This window comes from Pongo pygmaeus, chromosome 19 (assembly GCF_028885625.2).
Source record: "Pongo pygmaeus isolate AG05252 chromosome 19, NHGRI_mPonPyg2-v2.0_pri, whole genome shotgun sequence".
Taxonomy (NCBI): Eukaryota; Metazoa; Chordata; class Mammalia; order Primates; family Hominidae; genus Pongo; species Pongo pygmaeus.
In genome coordinates, this window is record NC_072392.2 from 68,258,813 (window position 1) to 68,283,461 (window position 24,649).

Here is a 24,649-nt window from a genome sequence, read left to right on the forward strand (position 1 = left end):
GGCCAAGTTTCCCCAGCAGCCCCCACTTCCTGCCTCGTCTGGGGTCTGCACCCGCCTGCCTGCCAGCACGCTGCTAACCTGGCCCAGCTGTCTGGGCCCTGGATCCCCAGACCTGGCCTGCAGCCCACTGTGCTTGAGCGGGGAAGGAAGGGAGGGGATCCCGGAGTAGACCGCGGGCCAGCGTCTGTGCTCAGGGAGTGCGTGCAGAGGGCAGGAACAGCAGCCTGCGGCTCCCATGGCCTGAAGCCTCTCTGCAGCCCCGGTCCTCCTTGGGGCCTTCCTCTATGCTCCCACTTTTCTTCGAAATGCCCAGGAGGTAAAAGGGCCTAGAGCCTGGAGGGAAGCGTCCCTGCTTATTCCTTTCTGGAATGAAGGCAGCAACAGCAGCTTGAGCCATAGGACCCAGGGGCCAAGGGGAAGGGCCCTACTCAGGCTTTCACCCACAGCTGGCCCCCAGAACCCCACACACCTGCACCCCCAAGATGCCGAAAATGATGAAGAAGGCACAGCAGATGACTACAATGTTGCCGATGGGTTTCAGTGAGGACATCAGCGTCTCCACCACCAGCTTCAGCCCCTGCGCCCGGCTGATCACCCTGGGGAGGGGAGGGAGGGAGGTGATAAGGCTTCTCCCAGCCCAGACCCTCCCTTGTCCCTTGACCCTACTCCCCACCCCCAACCTTGACCACTGGTCCCTTCCTGGCCTCTGGTGGCAGAACACAGTCCTCTTTTCATGGGACCCCTGCCATCAGGACCCCTACTGTAATCTCTCAAAACAAGTGGCAGAGATCCCCATGCCCCACATCTCCACCTCCATCCCAGGATGTCAAATGTATGACCTGTTTGGGTTGGGAGTGGGGAGGATTCAACTCAAGTGAGGCGTTCCCTAGGGATGCAGTGTATTGTGGGTTGGGGGCACCAGGAGATAAACTTGTAGGGGAGCAGGCAGAGAGGGGAAGGGGCAGAGGGAGATGGACTATCACAGTTAGGGAAGCATCGCCATTACTCCACATCATCCCCATTAAAAAAAAAAAAATCTGAGTTGGGGGTGGTGACTGGCTGATTGGAAAGGGATTCCTGAGAGGGTGGATCCCTGGCCAGGAGAAATGTCACCCAGGGGTGGTCCCTGGCAGGCGCCTGAAGATGGGGAAAGCCAGCAAGAGGTGTCTGTCACCTCACGGGGAGGGGCTGAGTGTCACCCCTAGAAGCCACACAAGGGAGAGCCGCAGCTGAAGACTGAGAGTCCTGCCCGTGGGCCCTTGTGCCGTGCGCTGCACAGGGCTGCAGTCACCTTACATCACATGGTGCAGCGGCCCTGAGGAATATGTCATGTCGAAGAGGAGGAAAGCAGGTGTGCATCTGGAGGGAAATTACTGCGGCTGTAATCTGAGTGTTGTCTGGGGCGGGGACAGGATCGCCTGTAGGGGTCACAGACAGGAGGCTGGCCTGTGCGGGCTTTTGTTTGGTGGCAGGGAGTGCTGGTGGTGGGAGATGTCCCTGCGGAGGGGGCCACCTGTTGGAGGTGTTCCGGTGCTGGGGAGGTAGTCACCTGAGCGGGCGCAGGGTCCGCAGCAGCCGCAGCACCCTCAGCATGCCCAGGATCTTGGTGCCGCTGTCAGAGACCATGGACACCAGAATGTCGATGACGGAGATGAGCACCAACAGCCCGTCCAGCACGTTCCAGCTGCTCCGCAGGTACGCCTGCTCCCCGAAGCACCAGCCCAGCGCCACCACCTGGGGACCGCCGCCGCGTCACCGGCCGCCCTCCCTGCTGGCCCCAGCCCTGCCCTGTGCTGTGGCCAACCCTCCCATCCTCAGCCCAAGCCGTCTCCACCCCAACCAGGAACCAGAGGGCCCAAGCCAACACCAGCCCCCATCACCTTCACTGTCATTTCAGCCAGAAAGACTGCGGTGAAGATGTAATTGGAGAGGGTCAGGAAGATGCGTTCCTGCAAGAGAGGGGAGGCAGGGGTTGCCCGCCAGGAAGCCCCCACCCTTGGGCCAGGTCTGCTCTGCATACACAAGTCAAAACCTGCTTCCAACATTTGACTCAGAAAACGACCCCCACCCTCCACAACAATGTAGATCACGCCCCTCTCATACACGCACAGAGCCAGTGCCAGGCCCCTTGACTCCCCTGCAGCTCTGTGGACAGTCACACCCCTGTCTGTGACCAGAGCTCCCCACCCCCACAGCCACTTAGCCCGAGGGGGAGAGGATCTGCACCGCAGTGCTGTGATCTGCGTTCCACATCCTAAGCCCTATTCCCTGGTTCCTTTTAAAAACTGGGGCAGGATCTCACTTGATCTCTGACCCCTGCCTGCCATCCCAACCTCTTCACTTGCTTTCCTGCCGTGTGCCCCAGAAATGGAGCAGCAGTGGAAGCTGGGGTCCTGACACAGACTCTGCACCCCCAGGCACAGGCTGGGGCAGGGCAGGGAGGAAAGCCATCTAGTTCCCTGGCATCCATGGACTGAGTCCCTCCCTGGGTGGCCAGGAGACGGGCGCAGATCTCTAGAGAGGTGGCGGGCAGGGTGTGAGCACAGAGAGGAGGGAAGGAGAGGAGCAGGTACATTGACAGAGCTGGAGACGGAGAAGCTGAGTGGGAAGATGGTGAGAGAGACGTGGAGACAGTGACATGGTGACAGAGAGCTCTACAGCAGGGCCTCAGGCGGGAGGCAGCCAAGGCTGGAGTGCAGCCAGCGCCCCTGCCTTACCCTGTGACTCCGGGTGTGAGGTCCCCAGTGCGGGTGCTCTCTCACCCGCCTAGTCCTGGGCTGCTCCCGCCATTCCTCAGGCTCCCTCCACCCCGACCCTAATAGAAAACAGAAGCCCCAGCAGCGCTGAAATCTAAACAATGGTGTGGGAGATGGCAAGGAGGGATGAGAGGCAAACCCTGGCTACCTCTGAGCAAGTGGTGCAGGATGCCGTGAGGGGAAACACAACCACCCCCCACCCATCCTTCTGGAACCAGAATTGCTGCCGACAGCGAAGGGCTACAATGCCAGGCTGGGAAGAGACAGCTCCCAGGGTGAGGTGGGCCCACCCTGATGGAGTTCGATCCTGGGGTGGTATGTACAGGGCCTCTGGCTCTCCTTCTGAGAAGGACTGACAGATTCGCAGCCAAGCAGAAGTGACCCATGTCCCCACTAAGGCCCCTGAAAATCTACTTGTTTTTGACCTGGAAGGACCACCAGGAGCGAAGAGCGGCTTCCATGGCCACTCTGCATGCCCCCGAGGCCCCGAGGCAGACTGGGCAAGATGCCTCCCCATCTGCACACAGCCCCTGCACCGCCCCAGCACTCCCTGACTCACGCATGTGCCCCACAAGCCTCTGGCCCATGAGAAATAGCCTGGAGTGAGACGAAGCACCTAGCTGGGCTGGTGTATCATAGAAGGGAAACTGAGGCAGGAGAGGACACAGGTGGCGTCCTGGGGACCAGGATCTGGTGAGAGGCCTGAAGGAGAGTCCTGGCCCCCTCACTCCCTGCTGTGTGACTTGCAGGTCAGCAACTGTGGCCTCCTCGCCTCCCTCACTTGTCCTGAGTGCAAACCCCAGGAGAGGCCTTGCCCGGAGCGGGGCTGGTGACTCACAGCGCTGTGGGGGTCAATTTTGGGGCGCTCCATGGCGATGGTGATGCAGTTAAGGAAGATGATGACAAGGACCACGTGGTCGAACATCTTGTGGGTGATGATCCGGTGACACAGGAGGCGGAACCTGCCCAGGCATGGAGGCAACGACTGAGAAGGGGAGGCAGGGCAGGTGGCAACGAGAGGCACTGCCCGCAGCCCCTACCCCTCCAGAGCCCTCCCAGCTGAGGCCACCCCGCTCACACCCCCAGGCAGGGTGCCACTTCTCAAATCCCTGATAGCATCGCCAGGGGTAATTTCCCGTGAGAAGAAGAGGTCGGGACATAGGTCAGACCCCTGCCCTGTCACTTACCTGGACTGAGGAGGGAAGATGTAGGCTGACCAGGAGTCTCGCTCGAGGCAGCAGGCAGGGAGTCGGGCTCGGATCCATGCGCGGACCCGCTCGCCTTTGCTCTGCAGAACAAACACTGGAGTATGAGCAGGACCAGGCCTCCAGGCTCCCCGGCTCCTGGCTCCTCAGCAGAGTCACGACCCTCACTCCTTGTCTACCCTCTCCCACCTGGGGCCCAAGCTCTGCCCTGCCTCTCTTCCTTTATTCCTAAAGCCACCTCCTCATCTCCCTGTCAACCTTGCCAGGCCCCCTCCCCATCCCTGAGGACCCCTCGCCTCTCCATCTCCTCCCTCTCCTCCCCTGCACCCCCAACCCCGCTCTCCCTCTCCCCACCCCTGCCTCCAGCCCAGCCCCCTGCCTGTCCTCCCTGCTGGGCTGGGAAGCAGCATCAGTTATCAGACACTGGCCCCACACAGCTGTCTGTTCAGAGACACACCTGAGCCGAGGAGACACTGGCCCTGCTCTTCACGTGCTAACCCTGAGGTCACTGCACCCCCTCCCCAGGGGGAATGGTGGTGGTGAGGGGCTGGGGCAGGGGCACATGGGTATGGACAGAGTGGGAAGTCAGGGCTTGCGATGAGGTTGAGATGAGAAGGGGGATGCGGGCCATCAGTTTGGAGAGATGAGCGATGGGTCCTTCTGAGTCACAGGGGAGGGCCATGAAAGATTCATACACATCTGCCCAAAATCATTCATATCCACCGAGGGTGGCAGAGCTGCAGCCCCAGGCACAGGCATGACAAGGATCTGGGGCTTGGCAAGGCAGGCAGAGGGAGAAAAGGGATTGTTTGGAGCTCGGTTTCCAGGTGCCCCTTGATATCCTGTGGGCTTGGAATGGTAACTCCCTTATACCCTGCCGGGCCAGGCACAGCTCCCCCTCTTTCAAGGTCAGGGGTGAGGGGTCACTGTGCCCACAGGGGCCTCACCAGGTTGCCCTCGTCATCGGCGTCATCCCCATCCAGTGGGGGGTCGTCAGGCCGCAGGGCCCGGGCCAGGCGCCCTGAAGCCGACTTGCCATTGCAGTCCTGGTGCTCAGAAGCAGAGCCTCGGCCACTGGCAGTGCGATGCAGCCCTGGCACCTGCAGTGTGTCTGGCAGGTCAAAGGAACTCTTGGCCTCCCGCTCCAGGGACCCCCTGTGGCGACGGTCACTGCCCGCAGGGCTGGCCCGCTCCTCTTCCGAGCTCTCCTCCTCATCCTGGCTCTCCTGGCCTTCTCCCGACAGCAGGGACCGCCGCTCCCCACTTGGGCTTCTCCGCTTCAGGCTGGGGGCACGGCCGAGGCTGTTCCGGCTGGAGCGCCTGCTGGTCCAGCTGCTTGCAGCGCTCCAGGGGCTGTGCGGGGAGCTGCGGGCGCTGGGCTGTGGGTGAGCAAGAGAGGAGTGGTCTCAGGTAGGGCCCAGCAGCCCTGTCCTCTCATGTGCACCCGGTCTCCCAGGAGGCTCACTGGCATCACATCAAGTGTAGGGGTGTGAGCAGGAGCTCTGGACTCTGATGCCCGGGTTCAGATCCTGGCCCACCCCAACCAGCTGTGTGACCTGGGGCAAGTTATTAAGCCTCTCTGTGCATCTGTTTCCTCATCTGTAAACTAGATATGGCAATAGAGCTCATTCCTCATTTAGTTGGTGAGAGAAGTGTTCTCATCAGCTGAGTGGCAGTGTATATAATGTATACATTATATAATGGAGTGTATATAATTGAGTGAAGAAACACAACTCAACAGCAAAAAATCAACCCAATCTAAAAAATGGGCAAAGGGCCTGAATAGACACTCCTGAAAAGGAGACACAGGGCTGGGCACGGTGGCTCACACCTGTAATCCCAGCACATTGGGAGGCTGAGGCGGGCAGATCACCTGAGGCCAGGAGTTCGAGACCAGCCTGGCCAACGTGGTGAAACCCCATCTCTACTAAAAATACAAAAAATTAGCTGGGTGTGGTGGCGCACGCCTGTAATCCCAGCTACTCAGGAGGCTGAGGTAGGACAATCACTTGAACCTGGAAGGCGGAAGTTGCAGTGAACTGTTGCACTCCAGCCTGGGTGATAGAGTGAAACTCCATCTCAAAAAAAAAGGAGAAACAGATGGCCAACAGGTACATGAAGAAATGCTCAACGTCACTAATTACCAGGGAAATGCAAATTAAAACCACAATGAGTTATCTCACACCTGTTGGATTGGCTACTATGAAAGTGATGAAAGATAACAAGCGCTGGTGAGGATCTGAAGAAAAGGGAACCCTTGTGTCCTGTTGGTGGAAACGTAAATTAATACAGCCATTATGGAAAACGGTATGCAGGTTCCTCAAAAACCTAAAAATAGAGTTGCCATATGACCCAGCAATTCCACCACTGGGTATTTATCCAAAGGATTTGAAATCAGTATGTGGATGAGATATGGGCACTCCCATCTTCATTTCAGCATTATTCACAATAGCCAATATATGGAATCAACCTAAGTATCCATCAATGGATGACTGGATAAAGAAAATATGGGCCAGGCGCAGTGGCTCATGCCTGTAATCCCAGCACTTTGGGAGGTCAAGGCAGGTGGATCACTTGAGGCCAGGTATTTGAGACCAGCCTGGCCAGCATGGTGAAATCCCATCTGTACTAAAAATACAAAAGATTAGCTGGGCATGGTGGCACATGCCTATAATCCCAGCTAATCAGGAGGCTGAGGCAGAAGAATCGCTTGAACCTGGGAGGCAGAGGTTGCATGCAGTGAGCTGAGATCGCACCACTGCACTCCAGCCTGGTCGACCGAGTGGAAAGGAAAAGAAAGAAAGAAAATATGGCATACATGCACTGTGAAATACTATTCAGCCTTAAAAAAGAAGACTGTCATTTGTGACAACATGGATGAACTGGAGGATATTATACTAAGTGAAATACACAAGGCACAGAAAGACAAATAAATACCATATGATCTCACTTATATGTGAAATCCAAAAAAATTGAACTCATAGAAGTAGAGAGTAGAATGGTGATTAGCAGAGGCTGGGATTGGGAGGGGTAAGGATGGGACCAATGGGGAAGGCTTAGCCAAAGGATACAAAGTTTCAGTTGGACAGGAGGAATCAGTTTTCGAGATTTATTGCACAGCATGATGGTTATAGTCAATAATAATGTAATGCATATTTATTTCAAAATTGCTAAGAGAGTAGATTTTTAAATGTTCATCCCACAAAACAAAAAAGTCTGTGAAGTGATGCATATGCTAATTAGCTTGATGTAATCATCCTGTAATGTATGCATATATCAAAACATCACATTGTGCCCCATAAATATACACAATTAGTATTTGTCAATTAAAAGCAAAATTTAAAAAAATTAAAAATAAATAAAATCATGAGAGTATGGGCACCAACACTAGCCTTCCAGATTAAAATGCTGGCTCTGCCATTCCCTTCTGCAATCTGAGGCTCAGGCCCCCTCTGTAAAATGGGGATCATTGTGGTACCTACCTCCCAGGGTTGGTGTGAGGATTAAATGCATTTAGAATGCTTCAGAGTAGTGTTTAGAACAGTGTCTGGCACAGAATCAGTACCTAGATGAGGGTCTGTTATTATTATTATTATTATTATTATTCGGTCTTGAGGAGGTATGGACACCCTACCCCCATTTTACAGAAGCAGCTCAGAGTGGTGGCGTCTTGCCCGAGGTCACTCAGCTAGGTTACAGAAGAGGTCAGCTTAGGCCCTGTTTTCAGCCCCCAGGCTAGGGCTCCTTCCCTGGCTTGCATCACCGGCGCGGACTCCCCAGGGGCTTGTCCAGGCACACCCAGTCCCCGTCCCCAGCCCATGGGGCAGGGGCTGTGCCCTTGGACCCTCCTGCCTCCATCCTCTCTTCCTCCTGTCCTCCTTGGAATATCTCCCACCATCAGGGTACCCACATGCACCCCCTACCGGTGACTTCATCTCGTGGGCCGCCCCAGGCTCGGCCGACCCGCTGCTGCTGGTGCGGCGCGACGCAGGGCCCAGTGCCTCGCCCAGGCCCGTGCTGGTGCTCTTGGGCAGCGACATGGGTGTGGCTGCCGTGTGGATGATGAGAGGTGGCAGCAGGCTCTTCCGCAGCTCTGGGTGCTCTCCCAGGGACACCACTGCACGGGGAGAGAGGGAGAGATCCCGAGTCCACTCAGGGCTGGCCCAGGGCTAAAGGTCACACCCCAGGATAGGTACTCACGGGCCAAGCACTTCTTCCTGTCCCCATCACCATCCAGGCTGGGTGAGAAGAAATCGGGCTCTGATTCGGACTTGTTGGCATCTCCCTAGGGCAGGGGAGCAGCGGACCATTAGGGATCGGGCCAGGCTGGGGTGGTTGGGATGGACCGGGCCTCCCTCTCTTCACACACGCACACCACATATAGGCCACAGGAACCAGCAACCACGGCACGAGACATGCACGGCACAGGCCAGACCCCCCAGGCTTGGGGCCCGAGGCTTCCCAGGGCCCCACCACCTCTGCCTCTCCAGCCACACCTCAGAAAAGGCCACGGCTTATGTGAGCCCACAGCACAACCAGCCTGGCTGAACGGTCACCAAGGCTGGCTGGGGAGAGAAGGGGTAGCTAGGTGGCAGGTGGCACAGGCCAGAGGGGGCTGGGGACCTGGGGACCTGAGTGAAGTGGTCACTAGAGCCTCTCTTGCAAAAGTTCACTGGAGGCCCTTTGCTTTCTCTCCACGGCTCCCCTCCCCTGAGCCTCAGACTCGAGGACCCTGGAAGGAAATTGAAAGACCCCAGACAGAACAGCTCAGCCCGAGGACGCCACTTCAGTCCCTCGGTGTCTTCCCTTCATCTTCCCCAAGTCCCGGCCACCTCCCTGGCCCCATTTTTACCTCTCTACCTGTCTCTGGGACAGTTGTTTCTTTCTTCTTAGCAGGTCAGTAGGTTCCCCAGTAATTACACACTTCTCCTTAAGAAGTTATTAAAAAATACTTGATTGCTACTTTTGATAAGGACATAAATATTGGGTAATTGGCATCTCAGGGGATCATTTTCATTAACTCAGTTTACAGCCCTAACGAGGCCTTTAATTATCAAGTGGAATCTCCAGGGGGCTGCTCGGGATATGCAGCACCATGGGGTCCCACAGGAATGCTGGCTTCGCCCCGAATTCTGGTGCTGGGGCAGGGAACAGCAGAGCACAGGCTCATCGTGGGGCCAGAGCGGGAGCCAGCCCTGAGAGCGCCAGCTGGACCCAACTGGGTGATGAAGGGGCCAAAGGCTCAGAGGTGATTTAAAATATTGGTACATTTTGGCAAGAACCACATCCCATCCCCACATCCTCCAAGGACTTGTCCTGAGCTGAGGCAGCTTGCAGGGTCTCCAACAGGGGCCTGAGGCAAGGGGTGAAGGGGTGGGAGATGGGGGAGTATAGTCTACGGCCAGATCTTGACTCCACTGAAGCCGGACGTCTGGGACTCCTCCGGGACCTCAGCACAGGCACGCACACACGGGGTGCCCCACACACGTGCACACAGAGGATTCTAAGTCCCTTCCTTCTCCGGCCCATCCACCGGTCTGGCAGGGATGGAGATGGTGCCCTTGGTGGGTTGATGGGGGCAGAGGCAAGGAGGTGCCTCCCTTCCGTGTCCTCAAGGGGGAAGGGACTTAAAATCGAAGCAAACCTCACAACACCAATGACCATCACGGCTATGACAGGTTGCACAGCAGCGGAGCGTGAACACGAGCACAGAGACATGGAGGCGGAGTGGAGGGGCACGGGCATGGGGCACGGGAGGCATGCCGGCTCATGATCGCGTACCTACCCCCTGGGAGTCGACAGGCAGCTGAATACAGCTTAACTGTCCACTCGCATCTTCCCGTTTGCTGATTTCCTACAGGGAAAGGGGGAGGCAGGGGAGGGCTGCTGGTCACAGGCACTCGAGGCCTTCAGATATCGGCAGTGTCGAGAGAGGATGAAGAAAAGGAGGGGCGCAAACCCCACAGCAGGGGAACTGAGAGACACGGGGAATAGGGGGCAGAGAGGGGACAGAACAGCCTTCCAGAATTCAACTACGGGCTCTCAGGCCAGAATGAATCTGAAGGGTGAGTGCAGAGGCCAAAAAGATGGGGACAAGGGCAGGTCCCCCCATAATCCTAACAATAACAGCCACCATTCATTAAGGGTGTGCCCAGCATAGGAAACTGCCTCCTTAACACCAGCTGGCTTCCTTGCAACGTAGGACGTAGGTTCCAGGATTGCCATCTTACACAGAGAAACCCGAGATTTGGAGAAGTTGAGAAAACTGCCCCAAATCATACAGAGTAAGAGGTGGATCTGGGCCTGGAACCCGAATCTGTGGCTCAGAACACCACTCTCCTCTCACCAGTTCGGAGGCAGTGGGCTTGGGGAATGGGTAGGAAGCAGGGAAAGGAATGGACGAAAGTCAGAGTCAACACGGAGCCAAGTCAGGCCTCATAACGTCTCATGCTCTCAGCTTAAGTCCCTTCAGATCAGAATAGATCCAGCTGCTCCGTTTGAGATGGGATGTGACAAGTAATGCTGAGATGATGGCTCTGATGTTGTTTAGTATCAATTAATGGCCTCACACAGGGTCTGCTGCCTGTTCATTTAATTAAGTGTGTGAATGATAAATACACAGGGATTCAGGGCGCTGCCCCCTGCAAGTCAGGAAATCACCAGCCAAGCAGGCTGTGTCCCTGGACCACCCCCTCCTAGCTCTTGGCAAGGTAGCAAGGCCAGCAGGGGGGCTACCCTTGAAGCCTCCTGCTGGGGAAGCCCACCAAAATGGGGGCAGCCACTTCCTCTGCCAAGGTGGGTTGTCTTATTTGTCAAAACAAAAACAAAAATCCCAGGCCATCACAACAGCAAAACCAGACTCCCCTGCCAGACCGTGGGGCTCCCTGAAACCTTACCCAGGAGAGGGCAGGTGCCTTGGAGGTGTCCAGGCCATGGGCATCGAAGGACACTCCCCAGCCCTGCCCACCACATGCAGGACAGGGGAGCAACTGGCCCAGCCCCTCCCATGGGCACTCCGGGGCCACAGTCACTGCCCACTCCCATGGAGAGGGGATGTTCTTCAAGTCCTTTCTCCATCCCACCCCAGGCCTGAAGCATCGCAGCCCAAGACACCGCATCCTGAGTGAGACCCTCCCTGCAAAGGTCCTGATACTGCAAAGGTTGGGGAGGGTGTGGCTGCCTGGGCCTTGTTGAGCCCTCACACTGGGGCAGTCCCAGGCCCCCAGCAGGGCCAGAGTGACCAGGCCGCCCCAGGGCCAGGCTGCGCTCATTCCCACACTCCGGCTTTGCTGTTGCCTAGCAACCAGGCCCCTCAGCTGCACTCAAGTTAACAAGGTGTTTGCTGAAAGGGCTGAGTGCTGGGGAGGGGGCCATCTGGGCTGGGCACCTCCAGACTGCCTTGGCGGCTGAGTGGCAGAGGAGGGGAGGGGAATAGGCTCACGGTGTTTTCCATTTCCCTCCACAGAGTTGCACGGAATTTTTCTGAGGGAACCATGGCTGGCAGGAGCTGCCTTTGGAAGGGGCCAGGGGGCCCGGTCCTCACTCAGCTCCTCCTCTTATAGGCCCTGAGCAGCAGCAGAGTGTGTCTACTGGCTCTTGTGGGAGCACTGTGGTGCCCCTTAATTCTTCAGGCCTCAGGGAACCCCCAAATTAGTGTCCCATTCCAGGGAGCATACCGGCGTCCCTCCCTCCCTCCCTGCAAGAGGCACAGCCATCACCAAAGCCTCCCCCACCAGCTGCCCTGGCTGCCCCACAGCAGGGAGGAAATGCGGTAACGGACAACTACAGACTGAAAAGGGTAGCGGGGAGAAAGACCAGTGTAGGACAGATACGCTGCACCCCACCAACCCAGCCGGCCCACAGGGAAAAGCCCTCCCTTGAAAGACTGGGAAAGAGTCGGAAAATAGATTTTTGTTTTTCCACCGTGTGCCGGGTATTTATAGACCAGGCCGCAGCGGGAGTTTCCATCCGGGTCACCCAGAGAGAACTGGACCAAGAGCTTCTCCAGACCCAACCTGGAGCATTTCTAGGTTGGGTCAAACTGCCCTGTTTGAAGCCCCAGCAAGCTGGGGTGGGTCTGGGGGCTTGGGTGGGAAGAGAGGCAGCGCTGAGGGAGAGGAGGGGGTGCAGCCCTCTGGGCAGAGGCTGCTCGCCGACATGGCAAGGGCAGGATCGATGTAAATCAATATTAATTGATGACGCTGCCTGTGACGAAGGTGATGGAGCCTGGGCTGGAAATAGGACGCTCATCTCTGCCATGCCCGTAGCTAATTGGGCTCATTTCTCACCCTGGGCAGCTCAGCCCTGCTCTGGTCTTAGTGGCATCTTCATCTGCTCAGTCAGAGCTCAGATGACTTGCACACAAGCCTCCTGCACCCCTCGGCTCAGAGGGGTCCTCTCCGGGTGTTCCATAGAGCACTGTGCTCAGGAGTCCAGCTGCACCACAGGCAGACATTTATCTGTTCTGCCTCTCTGGGGAAGGGATCTAGCCAACTCTGAAGGAGATGTCTACTCGGTAGCTAAGCCACCCTGTGTCCCATGTGATGAGGGGCTGCATGAGATCTGGAGCCTCCCGCCCCTGGTCCACCCCGGCTTAGTCTAAGAGGCTCTTCCTGTGGGACTTCCCAGGCCCCCAAAGTTGGCAACAGAGGGAGGAGGCTCAAGACAGGCAGCCGATTGGAAGTGGGACTGCTGTGGGCAGGGTGAGGTGGGCAGGGCAGTGGGTTACCTCCGCCTGGAAGCCCTCCACCAGAATGGCGACCAGCAAATTGAAGAGCACGTAGTTGCCGAAGGTCATGAGGGCAATGAAGTAAAGGGCCGCCCAGGATGACGTGGAGGCCATACCATTGTAGAGGACTTTGTTCCAGTCCTCCTGGGTCAGGATCTGCGGGCAGAGGACAGGAATCAGGGCCTATACTAGGGGCACCTGACCGCCCCTGTCCACGCCCTGCCCTGTTACCCTCACACCTGAAAGACGGTGACGATGGCCCAGAGCAAGGAGTCAAAATTCTTCCGGTCTGGTAGGGTGTCCCCATCCCGCTCAGAGGCAAACTTGCAGCCAAAGAGATGCATGCCCAGGATGCTGTTGGCACAAGGGGGCCACAAGCTAGGGATCAGAGCCCAGTGCTCCTCACCCCTCAGGCCCTCCTGCCCCCAGCCTGGCCGGTCTCTCAGCCGGCAAGGTGCCATGCCGCCCTCACCTGAAGATGAAGATGAAGAGCATGAGCAGCATGCAGAAGGTAGCCACGTTGTCCATGGTCTTCATGAGCACCACCAGCTGCCGCTGCAGCGCCGGCAGGAAGCGCACCAGCTTCAGCACGCGCATCAGGCGGAAGGTCCGCAGCACCGACAGGCCGCCCCCCTGCTGGCCCACGATCTCCCACACGCTGCAAAGGGGGCAGGCAGCCTGAGCCCCCTGCACCTTCACCCTCTCCCCCTACTCCCTCAGAGAAGACTCAGTAGCACCCAAGGGCCTGGCTGGGTGGGCACATCGAGAGAAAATGGGGCACAGGTGGGCCCCCAGACCTCCAAGCAGGAGCCTCCAAGATAGTGAGGATTTGGGTGACAGCCCCAGCCCCCTCCGCCCTCTCCTCCCTGCCAGAGATCACATCCTGGCAGCAGACAACCCCCTCCCTAAATCTGGCCAATGCAACTGCATCAAGTTATGGAATATTTGCTTTGTTCTCTTCTAATGAAATCTAAAGCCAATTCCAAAAGCAATAAAGTGGTTCTCCTGGCCCCAGGCCTTGCGGGGACGGAGCATTTTCCCAAGGTCTTGGAAACCCTAAAGCAAGTTGCTGGTGTCTGAGATGATTTCCAAGCACTTTTCGAGCCGGGCAGCTGGCTGGGCCTCATAACTCTTCCAACTCCTCTCTAAAGCCAATCTCCAACCCTCGCCCATCCCAGGCCTGGGTGGGGTCAAGGACAAGAGATAGAAGTGGGGAGAGGAGACTAAAGAGGGGCCTGGGCAATGAAGAGGTGAGCCCAAGGTCCACAGGAGCAAGGTGGCGCCAAGAGAGAGATGGAGGGGGCATGGGGACACAGACAGCCCCCCACCTAGGAGGAGTGGCAGGTCCTGTGAGGTCAGTGGGGCCTGACTCCAGACCCCTCCACCCCAGGGGAATAGGTGGCATGGCCCCTGGCCCCAAGACACCCCTGCTGGCATTCCTCAAGTGAGAGTCAGTGCCAGGGGGTAGTCATACCTGATGACCACAATGATACCATCGAAGATGTTGTAGGGATTCTTGATGTAGCCAAAGGGACCATACACAAGCAGCTTCAGCAGCATCTCCAGGGCAAAGAGGCTGGTGAAGACGATGTTGCTGATTTCTAGGGCGTTGGTAAGCTCCTCGGGCTGCAGGGCAGGGTGGGATGTGAGGCAGCTGGCTTACCGCTGAGCCCCTCGATCCAGTCCTCCAAACATGGGACACCAGAGAGAGGAGGAGCAGGAACAGCAAGCTTGTGCGGAGGGGTTGCTGGATGCTCAGGCCCATGGGGAGGACCCTGCCCCAAAGGCTCCGGGAGGAAATGCACCCAGGGGCAGGGGCCCCAGGAAAGGGCCACGTGAAACCCATAGCCCCAGCTATTCCCTAGCTCTGGGTCTCAGATTCAGGGGCCACAGGCTCAATGGGAGGCCTGTGCTGTGGGTTCCGCCCTATCTCCTGCTGGAGCTGCATGGCCCATCTTGACCTAGGCTATAATGCAAGCCTAGTGGGCCCAGGCCAGCAGCACGACAACGCTGACGGATGTCAGAGGGTGATCGCCAAGGCCTCACAGGCACACCCGGTCACCAAGCCCCACACAACGTCACACGTATTCCACAATTACTCTGTGGACTTGGCAGCTTTCTCTTGGACAACTGTTGGCTACTCTTGCTTCCTTCCAGACACACACACACACACACACACACACATAGAGAGAGAGAGAGAGAGAGAAATGCATGCATTCCCAGTCACACACATGGTGATAGGCAGAAGGAAGACACCCAGACATCCAGGAAGGGTTGTCACAGTTGAGGAGACACCTGGAGCCTCAGCCTGAGCCTGGGACACCCGGGTTAATTCTCAGCCTATCCTATCACTCACTGTGTGACCTTCAGCAAGATTCTCAACCTCTCTGGCCAAATGTAAACACCAGAGGTAATTCCTTTCATGCTCCCTACCCAAGTCTGGGACTGGGACCGAGGATGCACCCTAGAGAGTCCTCAGAAGGACTAATGACGAACCCTGTCTCATCTGCCATTCCAGCTCACTAGTGACCTCGCTTTCAACATGAAGTGCCTAGCAATGCACCAGGCATTAAAGGAGCTGCAAAAACATGCCAGCCACACGCCCTGACTCCCAGGAGCTCAGTGTCTGCTAGAAACACGTTGTACACACACAAAACGGCTGAATAACCACAAGAGGCCTTAAATGCTTCAGTGCCAAAATAAATTATCCAGGCAGCAAGTCCAGGAGTTCAGGGGAGAAAAGGTGAGGGGTGAACACACAGAGAAAGGCTTAGTTGGGAGAGAGGCAGCACTTGAACGCCTAAGGGTTTGTGGAGTCTCCCCAGGCAAGGGTTTAGGTGGCGTGGCTCAGGGTGGGGGGATCATGAGCAACCTCAGCCTGGTTCTGGTTGAAGAAGGGAGGGGTGTGGCCAGGCAGAGGGCTGGGGAAGCAAGAAGAGATATGGTTGGCTCAATGGACCCCACTGTCCACCTGATGGATGTCTGGACAAAGTAGGTGTCTGGCCTGGAGGGCAGAGGCCAAGTCCATAGTAGCTGCTCAAAAAGTTTGGGTTAATGAAACAATCAAATGAGGCCCTCATTCCATCAGACACCTCTCCATGCTTCTCACTGTCTCACTGACCAGTGGCCCAACCAAGCCCGCAGCCAGGCCTGAGGACACCAAAAGTCATCCTAATGGCCCTAGTTTGTGCAGCCAGCTTGGGTGGGAGGTGGAGAGACTCAGAACAAGGGGCTTCTGACTAGCAGGTGAGCGGCATTTGGGGGCCTCAGGGACAACAGCTACTCAGAGAGGTAAGCTTTCAGACTGGTCAAAGGCAGGCCTGGGGGCACAGTCAGGGCCAGCAGGCAGGCAGAGAGCCAGCTGTGCAGAGTGGGAGTGGCTGTCGTGGGGGCCGGTATGGCATGGAGTCCGTTGCTCCAGCAGATCTCAAGTAACTCGTAGCTCCGTGGATTGTGAGTGGGGGCACTGCCACCTGACCTGGTTAGCCGGGTCACACGGGGCCATTAGTGTCTCCGGCGTGAGCACAGTACAGGAGGTGGGGTGGGGCCAGGATCAATGCACATAAAGCCCCGGGCTCAGACCCCACCTGGCCAAGTGGATCCCCCCACTCTGTGCTTCCAAGTCCAGTCTGCCAGGGAGTGGGAGTCGGCGAACCCTCCTCCCTGTCACTCTGCCACTCGCCGTGTTTTTGGGCCTTGGATTAGATTAAAATGAACATGGACCGCACAGGTATGATGTTTTATGGGTTCTCTGGCCCACCATGCACCTCCCCTCATGCCATTCACACAGTAGTCCTGCCATGCTAGTCTCATAGGGGCAAAAGACGCCAAGAGATGGAGGGTGACCAGTTCAAAGTCACAGGGCAGGAAGAGCTGGGGTGGGGCCCAATCCCACATCCCTCTGACTCCAAGAATATTAGACAGTCAGGATTTGGAACCAAGCCACGGTGATGGTGAGGGGCTTGTGAATCCAGATACATGGTGGACTGGATACACAACGTGTCTTCTAAAATTATATTCAAATCAACAGAGCTCTAGGAATAAAGACCAACTCGATGTGAAGACACAGCCGAGGTACACTTATAATGGGCAAATTTCATGGCATATAAACTATACCCCCAAAAAGCTGCTAAAAATAAAAATTAATGAAACATTCTTTTAAAAGTTGCTGAAAACACAGTAGCTTTTGACGTCATGTATTTACTCAATCAGTGAATTCTAAAAGTACGACTACTACTGTGCGTGGAGAAGGAGACTGTTCTCTTCACTCCCCGATGTTATCCATGGGGCTCTCAGGAGTCTGTACTGACGGCTTGTGGACACGTGCACACCTCACTCTCCTGCACATTACCGAGAGGCTTATGGAGAAGGATGATGCCAGGCTCCTGCGAGGCCTGCCGCCCCATAAGGCTTGCCTCATTGGCCCTTGTCAAGGGCTGTGCCAGCAAAGGCTGGAATCCCTCTCTTGCCCAGCCAAGTGACTCCAGGCCTGGAGAAGCAGGGCAGCCTGATGCAGGTGGAAAGGGGCCTGGCGCACTCCCTCGGCCCTGCCTTGCTCTCTGTAGTCTCCCTGCAACACTTAGGGTCAATGCCTCTTCTTCTCCAGGGCCCTGGTATTCCCTCCAGTGAGCCACAGAAAAAGAGCCCTCCTCCCCCAGATAGCCAGGTCTGTCCAAGTTACTAAATTGGAGGCTGGGAACGATCTGCGAATGCAGGATGAGGACATAGAGACACAATCTTAGCAACAAGGTTGCCCCAGGGACCGGAGCTGTAATTACGGCTGAAAAGGGGCAGGAGTGGAGCCAACATCTGGCAGTGCCCACCACAGGCCAACTAGGCTGAAGACCTCCTCCTGGGATTTCATTTCCTCCCTGCTCACAACAAACAAGGGAGGGCTGTGAGCCTCCTAGATAGTTTGGGAAACTGAGGCTCCGAGGGGTGTGGTGCCTTGATGGAGGTCACATCACCCTCCTGGAGAGGTGCAGAGCCAGGTCCGTTGTGCCTCCCTCTACATCTCTGCCCTCAAGACCCTTTCCACAACATCGCCCCCACCATATACCCAGACAGAGCTCACACAGAGAGCACACAAACTCATCAGGCTGGAGCCAGCCTCCCCTCACTGGCCATCCCCAGCTGTGGAAGTCCCTTCCCAGGTCTAGCCTGCATCCTTCCTGCTGTTCACAGATGTCAAGGCCCAGTGGAGGTTTCTGTGAAATGAGGCCAGGCAGCCTGAGCTTATCCCACCCAGAGGCCCCAGGTCTCTTGTCTGTGTTGATGCTGACTGTAAATCTCCATCTCCCATCTCCTAACACCTCCCCTCCCCTCCTCTCCAGCTGTCACCTTGCAGCAGCGGTAAGCTACTCAGTACTTCCCAGCACCAGGGCTCCCCAAGCCTCATAGCTGCTCCATCAGCTAGCCCTAAAAGTGCCTTCTGTGTGCCAAACACTGGTGTTAGAAAGGTGCCACCAACTCTGAGACTTTCTTCCTATGTGACCTTGGGCAAGTCCCTTTGCCTCTCAGATCCCCAGTGGCCTCTTCTGTTAAACAGGGTAACACTACCTCCTGGGAGGCTGCCCTACAGAACAAAGGAGTGAAAGGCTGTGAGAAACCCCAGCCCAGGGCCAAGCTCACACAAGGCAGGACCGATATCTGCAAGGCTGCAACTAAACACCACACTGGGGGCAAAACCCAGGAGCCACGGGAGCTCAATCCCGGCTGAGGTCAGTGGGCCAGTGGGGAGGACAGCCTGGGAGGATGTCCATGGAGGGTGTCCCCAGCTGGGGACAGCAAGGGAAGGGGTATGCAGGGCACAGTGCAGAACCAAGAATCAAGTTGTCTGCCCGGATCAGAGGGTGAGAGGGGCTGGTGGGAGAGAAGGGTACAAGGTCGGCAGGGCCAAGTGGAACACCCTTCCTCTGCTCCCTCTGGACTGGTCTCTGCCCCCTCTGGACTGGTCTCTGCCTACCATGCTGCCACTGAGGCCCTGGGGGTTGGGAAGGGAGGGAGGAGATGTGCAAAGTAGTGTATTAAGAAGATTAATCTGGCTGCAGTGGTGGCAGCGTGTGGACGGCTTGGAAGGTAGAGACAGAAACCGATTAGGATACTGCAGCGGTCCAGGCAGGAGGCCTGAGAGCCAGCTCTGGCAGACAGTGATGTGTCTCTTGCAGAGAGGGCATGAGGGGCTGCACAGGCCTGGTCAGAGCTGAGCAGAGGCTTGGACCAGTCACTCCTGCTCTGCCCAAGCACCACCCCAGCCAGCCGCCATCGCCCCAGCTTCCACCTGCTCCACTGACCCTGAAATCTCTGCTCTTCTGTTCAGACTCCTCAGCTCACCTCACCTCTGCTTTTGAGGGGCCTGCCTGCTGCTCCCACCCACCCAGGACAGGGGCGCAGGCAGGCTGCAGTGAGGCAGTGAGGGTCACTGGGTCAGTGGGAGGCAAGTCTTCAAGGAGGTGTGGGAAGTCAGGGAACACTTCGGTGGCAGGAGGTTTCCTGGAAATCTCACAGGCCTCATCATGTAGATTACGGTCCTGGTCTTCCCCAGCCCCGGGAAGCTCTCCAGTTTGGATCCCCTCTCCTGTGCCCTCCTGCCCACTGGGCACACTGCTAGGTGTCATGGTGCCCCCAGGGCCTCCTAATCAGAGGCAATGCCAAGGAGACGCTTTAGCCGCAGTCACTGCCTCTCTGCCCTCAGGGCAACATTCCTCAGAGTTCATTCTAAGCTTATTCCCCTCACCAGCACCCCCACTCCCACCTCTCCCACTGTCATTGGGGTGTAGGTGACATGATATTTCCTAGCTCCCCAAAGCCCTCGAAAGTAAACACACAAGCTACCTAGGCACAGCACACTCAGGGTGCCCACTCAGCTTCAAGATGGCTGACCCAAGGCCCCTGCTACTTAAAATTCTGGAGCTGTAGCCAGGCGTGGTGGCAGGTGCCCGTAGTCCCAGCTACTGGGGAGGCTGGGGTGGGAGGATCGCTTGAGCCCAGAAGTTCCAGGCCGTAGTGAGCCATGATCAAGCCACTGTACTCCAGCCCAGGGGGCAGATCAGGATTCCATCTCTTAAAATAAATAAATAATAAAATGCCGGAGCTGCAGCCCCTGTGCCTGGTCCCCCTGGACAGCGTCTAGCCCATGGTGGGTCACAGTAGCCCACATAAGGGCTGCCCTTCTGACGAAGACTTTCAAGAGCTCCTGCCCTGCCCAGCCCCAGCCCAGGTAAGTGCCCTTGCCCTCCTCCTCTCCTCTGCAGCTCTGGAAGTGCTGAGTATCGCTAGAGAGAGGCACGAACATGTGCTGGCTGGACAAGTGATTCCCTGTGGGTGGTGGCCGCATGGCTGTTTCATGCCTTTATTCACAGTCCCTGGTTCCTCCCTTCTTAGGTCTCCTCTCTCCCCCAGGAGCTGCCTCAAACCTTCTGGACTCTGCAGCCCCCAGCCCTACTCCCCACCTGGCCCCTCGTTGCAGGCTTACATGGGGGGCTCCACGTCCCTCCTCCAAAGAGTTCTGTGTTGTGCATCCCACTGTCTCTCTTCCTCTCCTGGAAGGGAGCCAGCCGTTCCCCCACCTGCACTTTGATGCGCTCCCCCGCCTCCCCCCTGCCACCCCCCACCCCCGCCCCCGGCTCCCCTGGGCCCTGGCCTATCAGTTATGCCTGCATCCATTACTTCTTCAATCTCCTTCCCCCTGCCTAAAAGCAGAAAGCTTCTGTAGGACTCCAGACCCATTCAGTTCTGAACTCTGGGCCCCACAGCTCCAGCTCTGTCCAGGGACCCTCTTCCCAGCCCTCCTCTTAGTGGATGCCTCAGCAGCAGCTGAGCCTCCCTTGGCTTCCCCGACCCTGAGCAACCACCTCCTCCCCCTCCCAGTGCTCATTTCACGGCCTCTCTTCCCTCAGGCCAGCATTCCTCAGAGTTCAGTCTAAGCCCGATCCCTCCACCAGTACCCCCACTCCTACTTCTCTGGCTGTCACTGGGGTGTAGACGACACTAAACAATCTCTCCAAGCCCCTGGCTTCTCATCCAGAGATCCAGAGTCTGCCTGATCTCCCTCCTGGGATGGCCCACAGCCATCTCAAACTCGGTGCATCCAAAACAAACTCTCTCACCTCCTCTCCCAAACCTGCTCCTTCCTGGGCGGCGCCATCATGCTCGGGATTCTGCCTTAGAAACTTCGGGTTATCTAGGATTCTTGCCCACCCTTCATCCCTCTGGACACTAAGGTGCCCCGGCCCAGAGAACCTGCCAATGAAATTGCATCCTACCCACACCCCCTCGTTCCCATAGCTATGGCCTTACTTGGGGCCCTCTTTGCCTCTGATCTGAACAACAGAAATAGCCTCCAGGCCCTCCCCCACCCAGCCTGCACCTATGGGAAGCACCGGCTTCCTCGCTGGCCTAACATCAATCACTGCTCAGACACCTCGGGGCCAGGGCAGGGAGGAAAACCTGACTGTCCTTCAGAGCATCCAGTGCCACCCTGTGCATGTGCCTTAATCCCTCCACCTAGATCTCTCTGCTCCTACCCACCCCTCCGTCTCCCACCTCCCCCTACCCCCACCACCCAAGCCACTGTCAATTCCATTCATCTTTCGAGGCTGCGTTCAAAAGCCACCACCTTCGTGAAGCCCTTCTGAAGGAGAGCTGGGGATGAGCAGCTCTCCTTTGTCCCCTGAAGCCTCTCTTGCGGCATTTGGCGTAATCATCCATGAAACAGAATGACTTTTCCACCAGAACCTACATTTCTTGGGTGTTTCTGGCTCAGCCCCCAACCCCCTGATATTCTAATATTCTATTGGAGTGTGCTGTGCACAGGATATGCTCCCCTTGTTTGTGGAACTGGGAGAGCCTGGAGCCAGGGGTTGCCTAAAAGAACAAGAGAACACCTTAGCAGACATCTCCAAAACAATGCCCCTCTCCCTCCCTCACCAGATAGCCTTTGAATGTCTGGGGCCAGTCAGCTGTAAAGGATCATCCCCCAAAGCTCTGCTTGGTCCTCAGCCCTAGCTCTTCAGCCAGGGCTTCTCTATCTGGAGACCAAGGGACTGGCCGGGGTGGGAGGTGTCCATCAACGTTTGCCCTCAAAGGCCACATTTAGGGTGTCCAGGCATGTGGGGATTTTCTGGGGAGAGGGTCCCCAGCCTTCAGCAGAACTCAAAAGGAGTCTACGACCTCCTTCAAAGTTCAGACTTACCATATCTGGACCACCTCCCCCTGCCCCACCCCCAACTTCTCTCGCCTTGAACAGCCAAACTCACTCACTTATAAATAGAAACCCTCTCTGGACATGTATCTGGAGTGACAGGATGGCCCCAGAGTGTGAGCAATGAGCAGAGTCATCACCTGCCCTGTCCTCTCTCAGTCTGCAAGGCCATCTACCCTGGTCCCTCCCCCTCCTCTCCCCGTCTACAGCCCAGGAGACCACTGGGCTACATGTAGCTCCCCTCTCCCCACATGCTGTTGTCCCTCTTCTGGAACATGAGACTAGCACCTGTCCCCCACCCCACCATGACCCAGAGCCGGGAAGGAGATGTTAGGAAGCTCCTGTGTCTCCAAGGCCCCACTCCTGCACTCCCCTCTTCCTGGAGAGGTCTGGCCCCAGTGCAGACCCAGGCAGGACACAGAAGAGAAGGCAACTTCTTTTCTGAGTTCCGACAGTCTGCTGGATATGGTCAGGATGGCTTGCAGGCACCTTGTATGCAACATGTCCCCCAGCCCACATCTGCTCAAGCCACATTGCTCCCACCCCAGGTAGAAACCTGGGAGTCATCCTTGCTGCTTCCTCTCAACCCACGTTTCCAACTGATTGAGTCCTGCAGATCCAGCTACCAGCCAGCTCTCCCCAGCCCTCTGCTCTCCATTTCCAGGGGTGAAGATGTAGTATAAACTGCCTGGACCACTGCCGGGGCCCTCATACTGTGCCCTACCCCCCACCTTCACTGGCTATGTCCTACTCTTCCTTCAGACTCAGCCCAGAGGTCACCTCCTACACGGAGCCCTCCCTGAATTCCTTCTCTGGTCTGGGTTAAGGGCTCCGCCTCCACGTATCCCTCTCTGAGCATGTGCCACATCAAGTAAATATGACTGTTTACTTGTTGTGATCTCTTTAAAAAGAAGGACAGTGCCTTGGGCCCAGTGGTGTGCTAGAGCTGTTTCTCACTGGCTTGGGAGAACCAATTGTCCACGTCTCTTCCCAACCCCACATTTGGTGGAATGGTGTTGGTAGCTTAAAACCAGCTATGGTGGGAGCATTTACACCATGGAAATTGGCAAATGCTACAGATCAGGACTTTATTATTTTAGAAGGGCTGGTTGTTAAACATTTACCAGCAAATCACTGCTTAGGCACAACTCCAATGCAAAAGGATGAATTGGAAAAAGGTTCCGGGCTCCATGTACCGCCCTGAGTGGATGGGGCACACATGTAGGCTGGCCCCATATCAGATCACACTTCGACATCAAGTCATTTTCTTGCTCTCTCCTCAGTCTCCTGGGTTCTTGTCCTCCTCACCAGCCCTCTGGGCAAACCCAATCCTGCCAGTTCTCCTCCAGCTGGTGGTTAAGGGGTGGAGGAAGCAGGACACAGAGGACAGCATGGGGCCAGCCCCGGGCGGGGTGGGGTATGACATATAGGTGCTTCCTCAGTCAGGAGCATGGTGGGGTAGCGCAGGTTGGGGGGACAGGACAAGCGAATGATGAGTCAGCCAGGGGATGGTGGGAGAGGACAGGGCCTGGGGATGGCAGTGGTGACGGCCAGGAGGGAGGGCAGGGACTCCTCCTCTGGCGAAGCACCAGCAACACCCTTTCCAGTGCCCGCCCCCCCCCTCCCCCGCAATCCAATCGATTCCGGGATCAATGGACACAATTGCCTCATTAAGGGCACCACAGGGAAGCCATGAGCCTCCTCCACGCTGCAGCACCTCTGCAGCCGGCTCCAGGGGAGTATCTGTCTCCCTATCCCGCCCTGTCTCTGCCCTCATTTGCATCTGGGACTCAGTCTCTGTCTTCAGCTCCCTCTCTGTGTCTCTGTTTCCCCATGTGTCTCTGTGGTTCCATTTGTCTCTGTCTGTTTCGGCTGTGGCTCATCTCTCCCTCCATGTCCTTTCTCCCCTGCCTGCGCGTCTCTCTTCCTGCCGTCCTCCCCCGTCTCCATCTTGCCCTCCGTGCCTCTGTCTCGTCCCCATCAGTCTCCTCTCTGTCTCCCTCTGCGTCCCCATTCCCCCATGTGTCTCTGTCTCCCTCTCTGTGCCCACTCTGTGTCTCTGTCTCAGCCCCCCACATCTCCTTGCTGCCTTCTCTGGCAACCCCCACTCCCAGCCTGCTCAGGCTCCAGGGCCCAGATGGCGGGACGTTCACGCCGCAGTGCCTGCAAGCACAGGGCCATGGCAGCTTCTGGGACTTCTTACTCTCCGCACTCCTGAGCCTGCTGGGCAGCTGTCAGTCATCTGCCCAGCCTGCTGGGGACTCCCACTCACCCCCGTGGGGCCCTCAGCACCAGGTATGCGGACAAAACCCTCCCTGGAGCAGACACTGCTGTCACTGAGTGAGGCCTCCCTGCTGCTGAGGACTTAGTGGGAGCCCTGGGCTTTCTCCGCCCTTCCTCAGGAGCCTGAGCAAGGAGAAGGTGCAGGCACCCTTGACTGCAGGCACCTTGACTGAAGGTGCAGGCTGCTGCCTTCTCTCCAAAGGGGCGTCCTTCTTGACATCTAACTGAAAGCCCTCTTGCCAAGGCTTCATCTGCCCTGGGTCTGTGTGACTCAGCTTCTTCCCAGTGCAATCAAAACCTCCACCAGCAGCATCGGCTGGGCAGGGACTGCTGGGTACACCCCCCAGTGGTAGGGAGGGGGCAGTGGGGAGGTGCCCCCTGGGGGAGGGGCACCTGACCATGGCCGGAACAGGGGTGAGGGAAAGGAGGCTGAGGTTCAGGGAGCCTGAGTAATGGGAGGTTAGGGGCTGTCACC

At 57.0% G+C, this 24,649-nt stretch overlaps 1 protein-coding gene across 19 annotated transcripts in view; it reads right to left on the reverse strand.

The window, feature by feature from the left end:
* Positions 1–24,649, reverse strand: part of CACNA1G (calcium voltage-gated channel subunit alpha1 G) — a 66,556-nt gene that overhangs the window by 22,303 nt on the left and 19,604 nt on the right. For 11 of the 19 annotated variants that reach the window (XM_054460103.2, XM_054460098.2, XM_054460100.2 and 8 more), the window contains 13 exons: positions 14,164–14,315; positions 13,162–13,347; positions 12,929–13,043; positions 12,690–12,845; positions 9,747–9,815; positions 8,162–8,246; positions 7,885–8,078; positions 4,909–5,340; positions 3,944–4,044; positions 3,595–3,718; positions 1,881–1,949; positions 1,550–1,734; positions 470–596 (listed from right to left, as the gene is read on the reverse strand). In XM_054460103.2, the coding sequence (XP_054316078.1) occupies positions 470–596; positions 1,550–1,734; positions 1,881–1,949; positions 3,595–3,718; positions 3,944–4,044; positions 4,909–5,340; positions 7,885–8,078; positions 8,162–8,246; positions 9,747–9,815; positions 12,690–12,845; positions 12,929–13,043; positions 13,162–13,347; positions 14,164–14,315 (1,995 nt within the window). The remainder of the gene's footprint in view (positions 1–469; positions 597–1,549; positions 1,735–1,880; positions 1,950–3,594; positions 3,719–3,943; positions 4,045–4,908; positions 5,341–7,884; positions 8,079–8,161; positions 8,247–9,746; positions 9,816–12,689; positions 12,846–12,928; positions 13,044–13,161; positions 13,348–14,163; positions 14,316–24,649) is intronic. The other 8 variants (XM_054460106.2, XM_054460104.2, XM_054460101.2 and 5 more) reach the window with 1 other exon arrangement.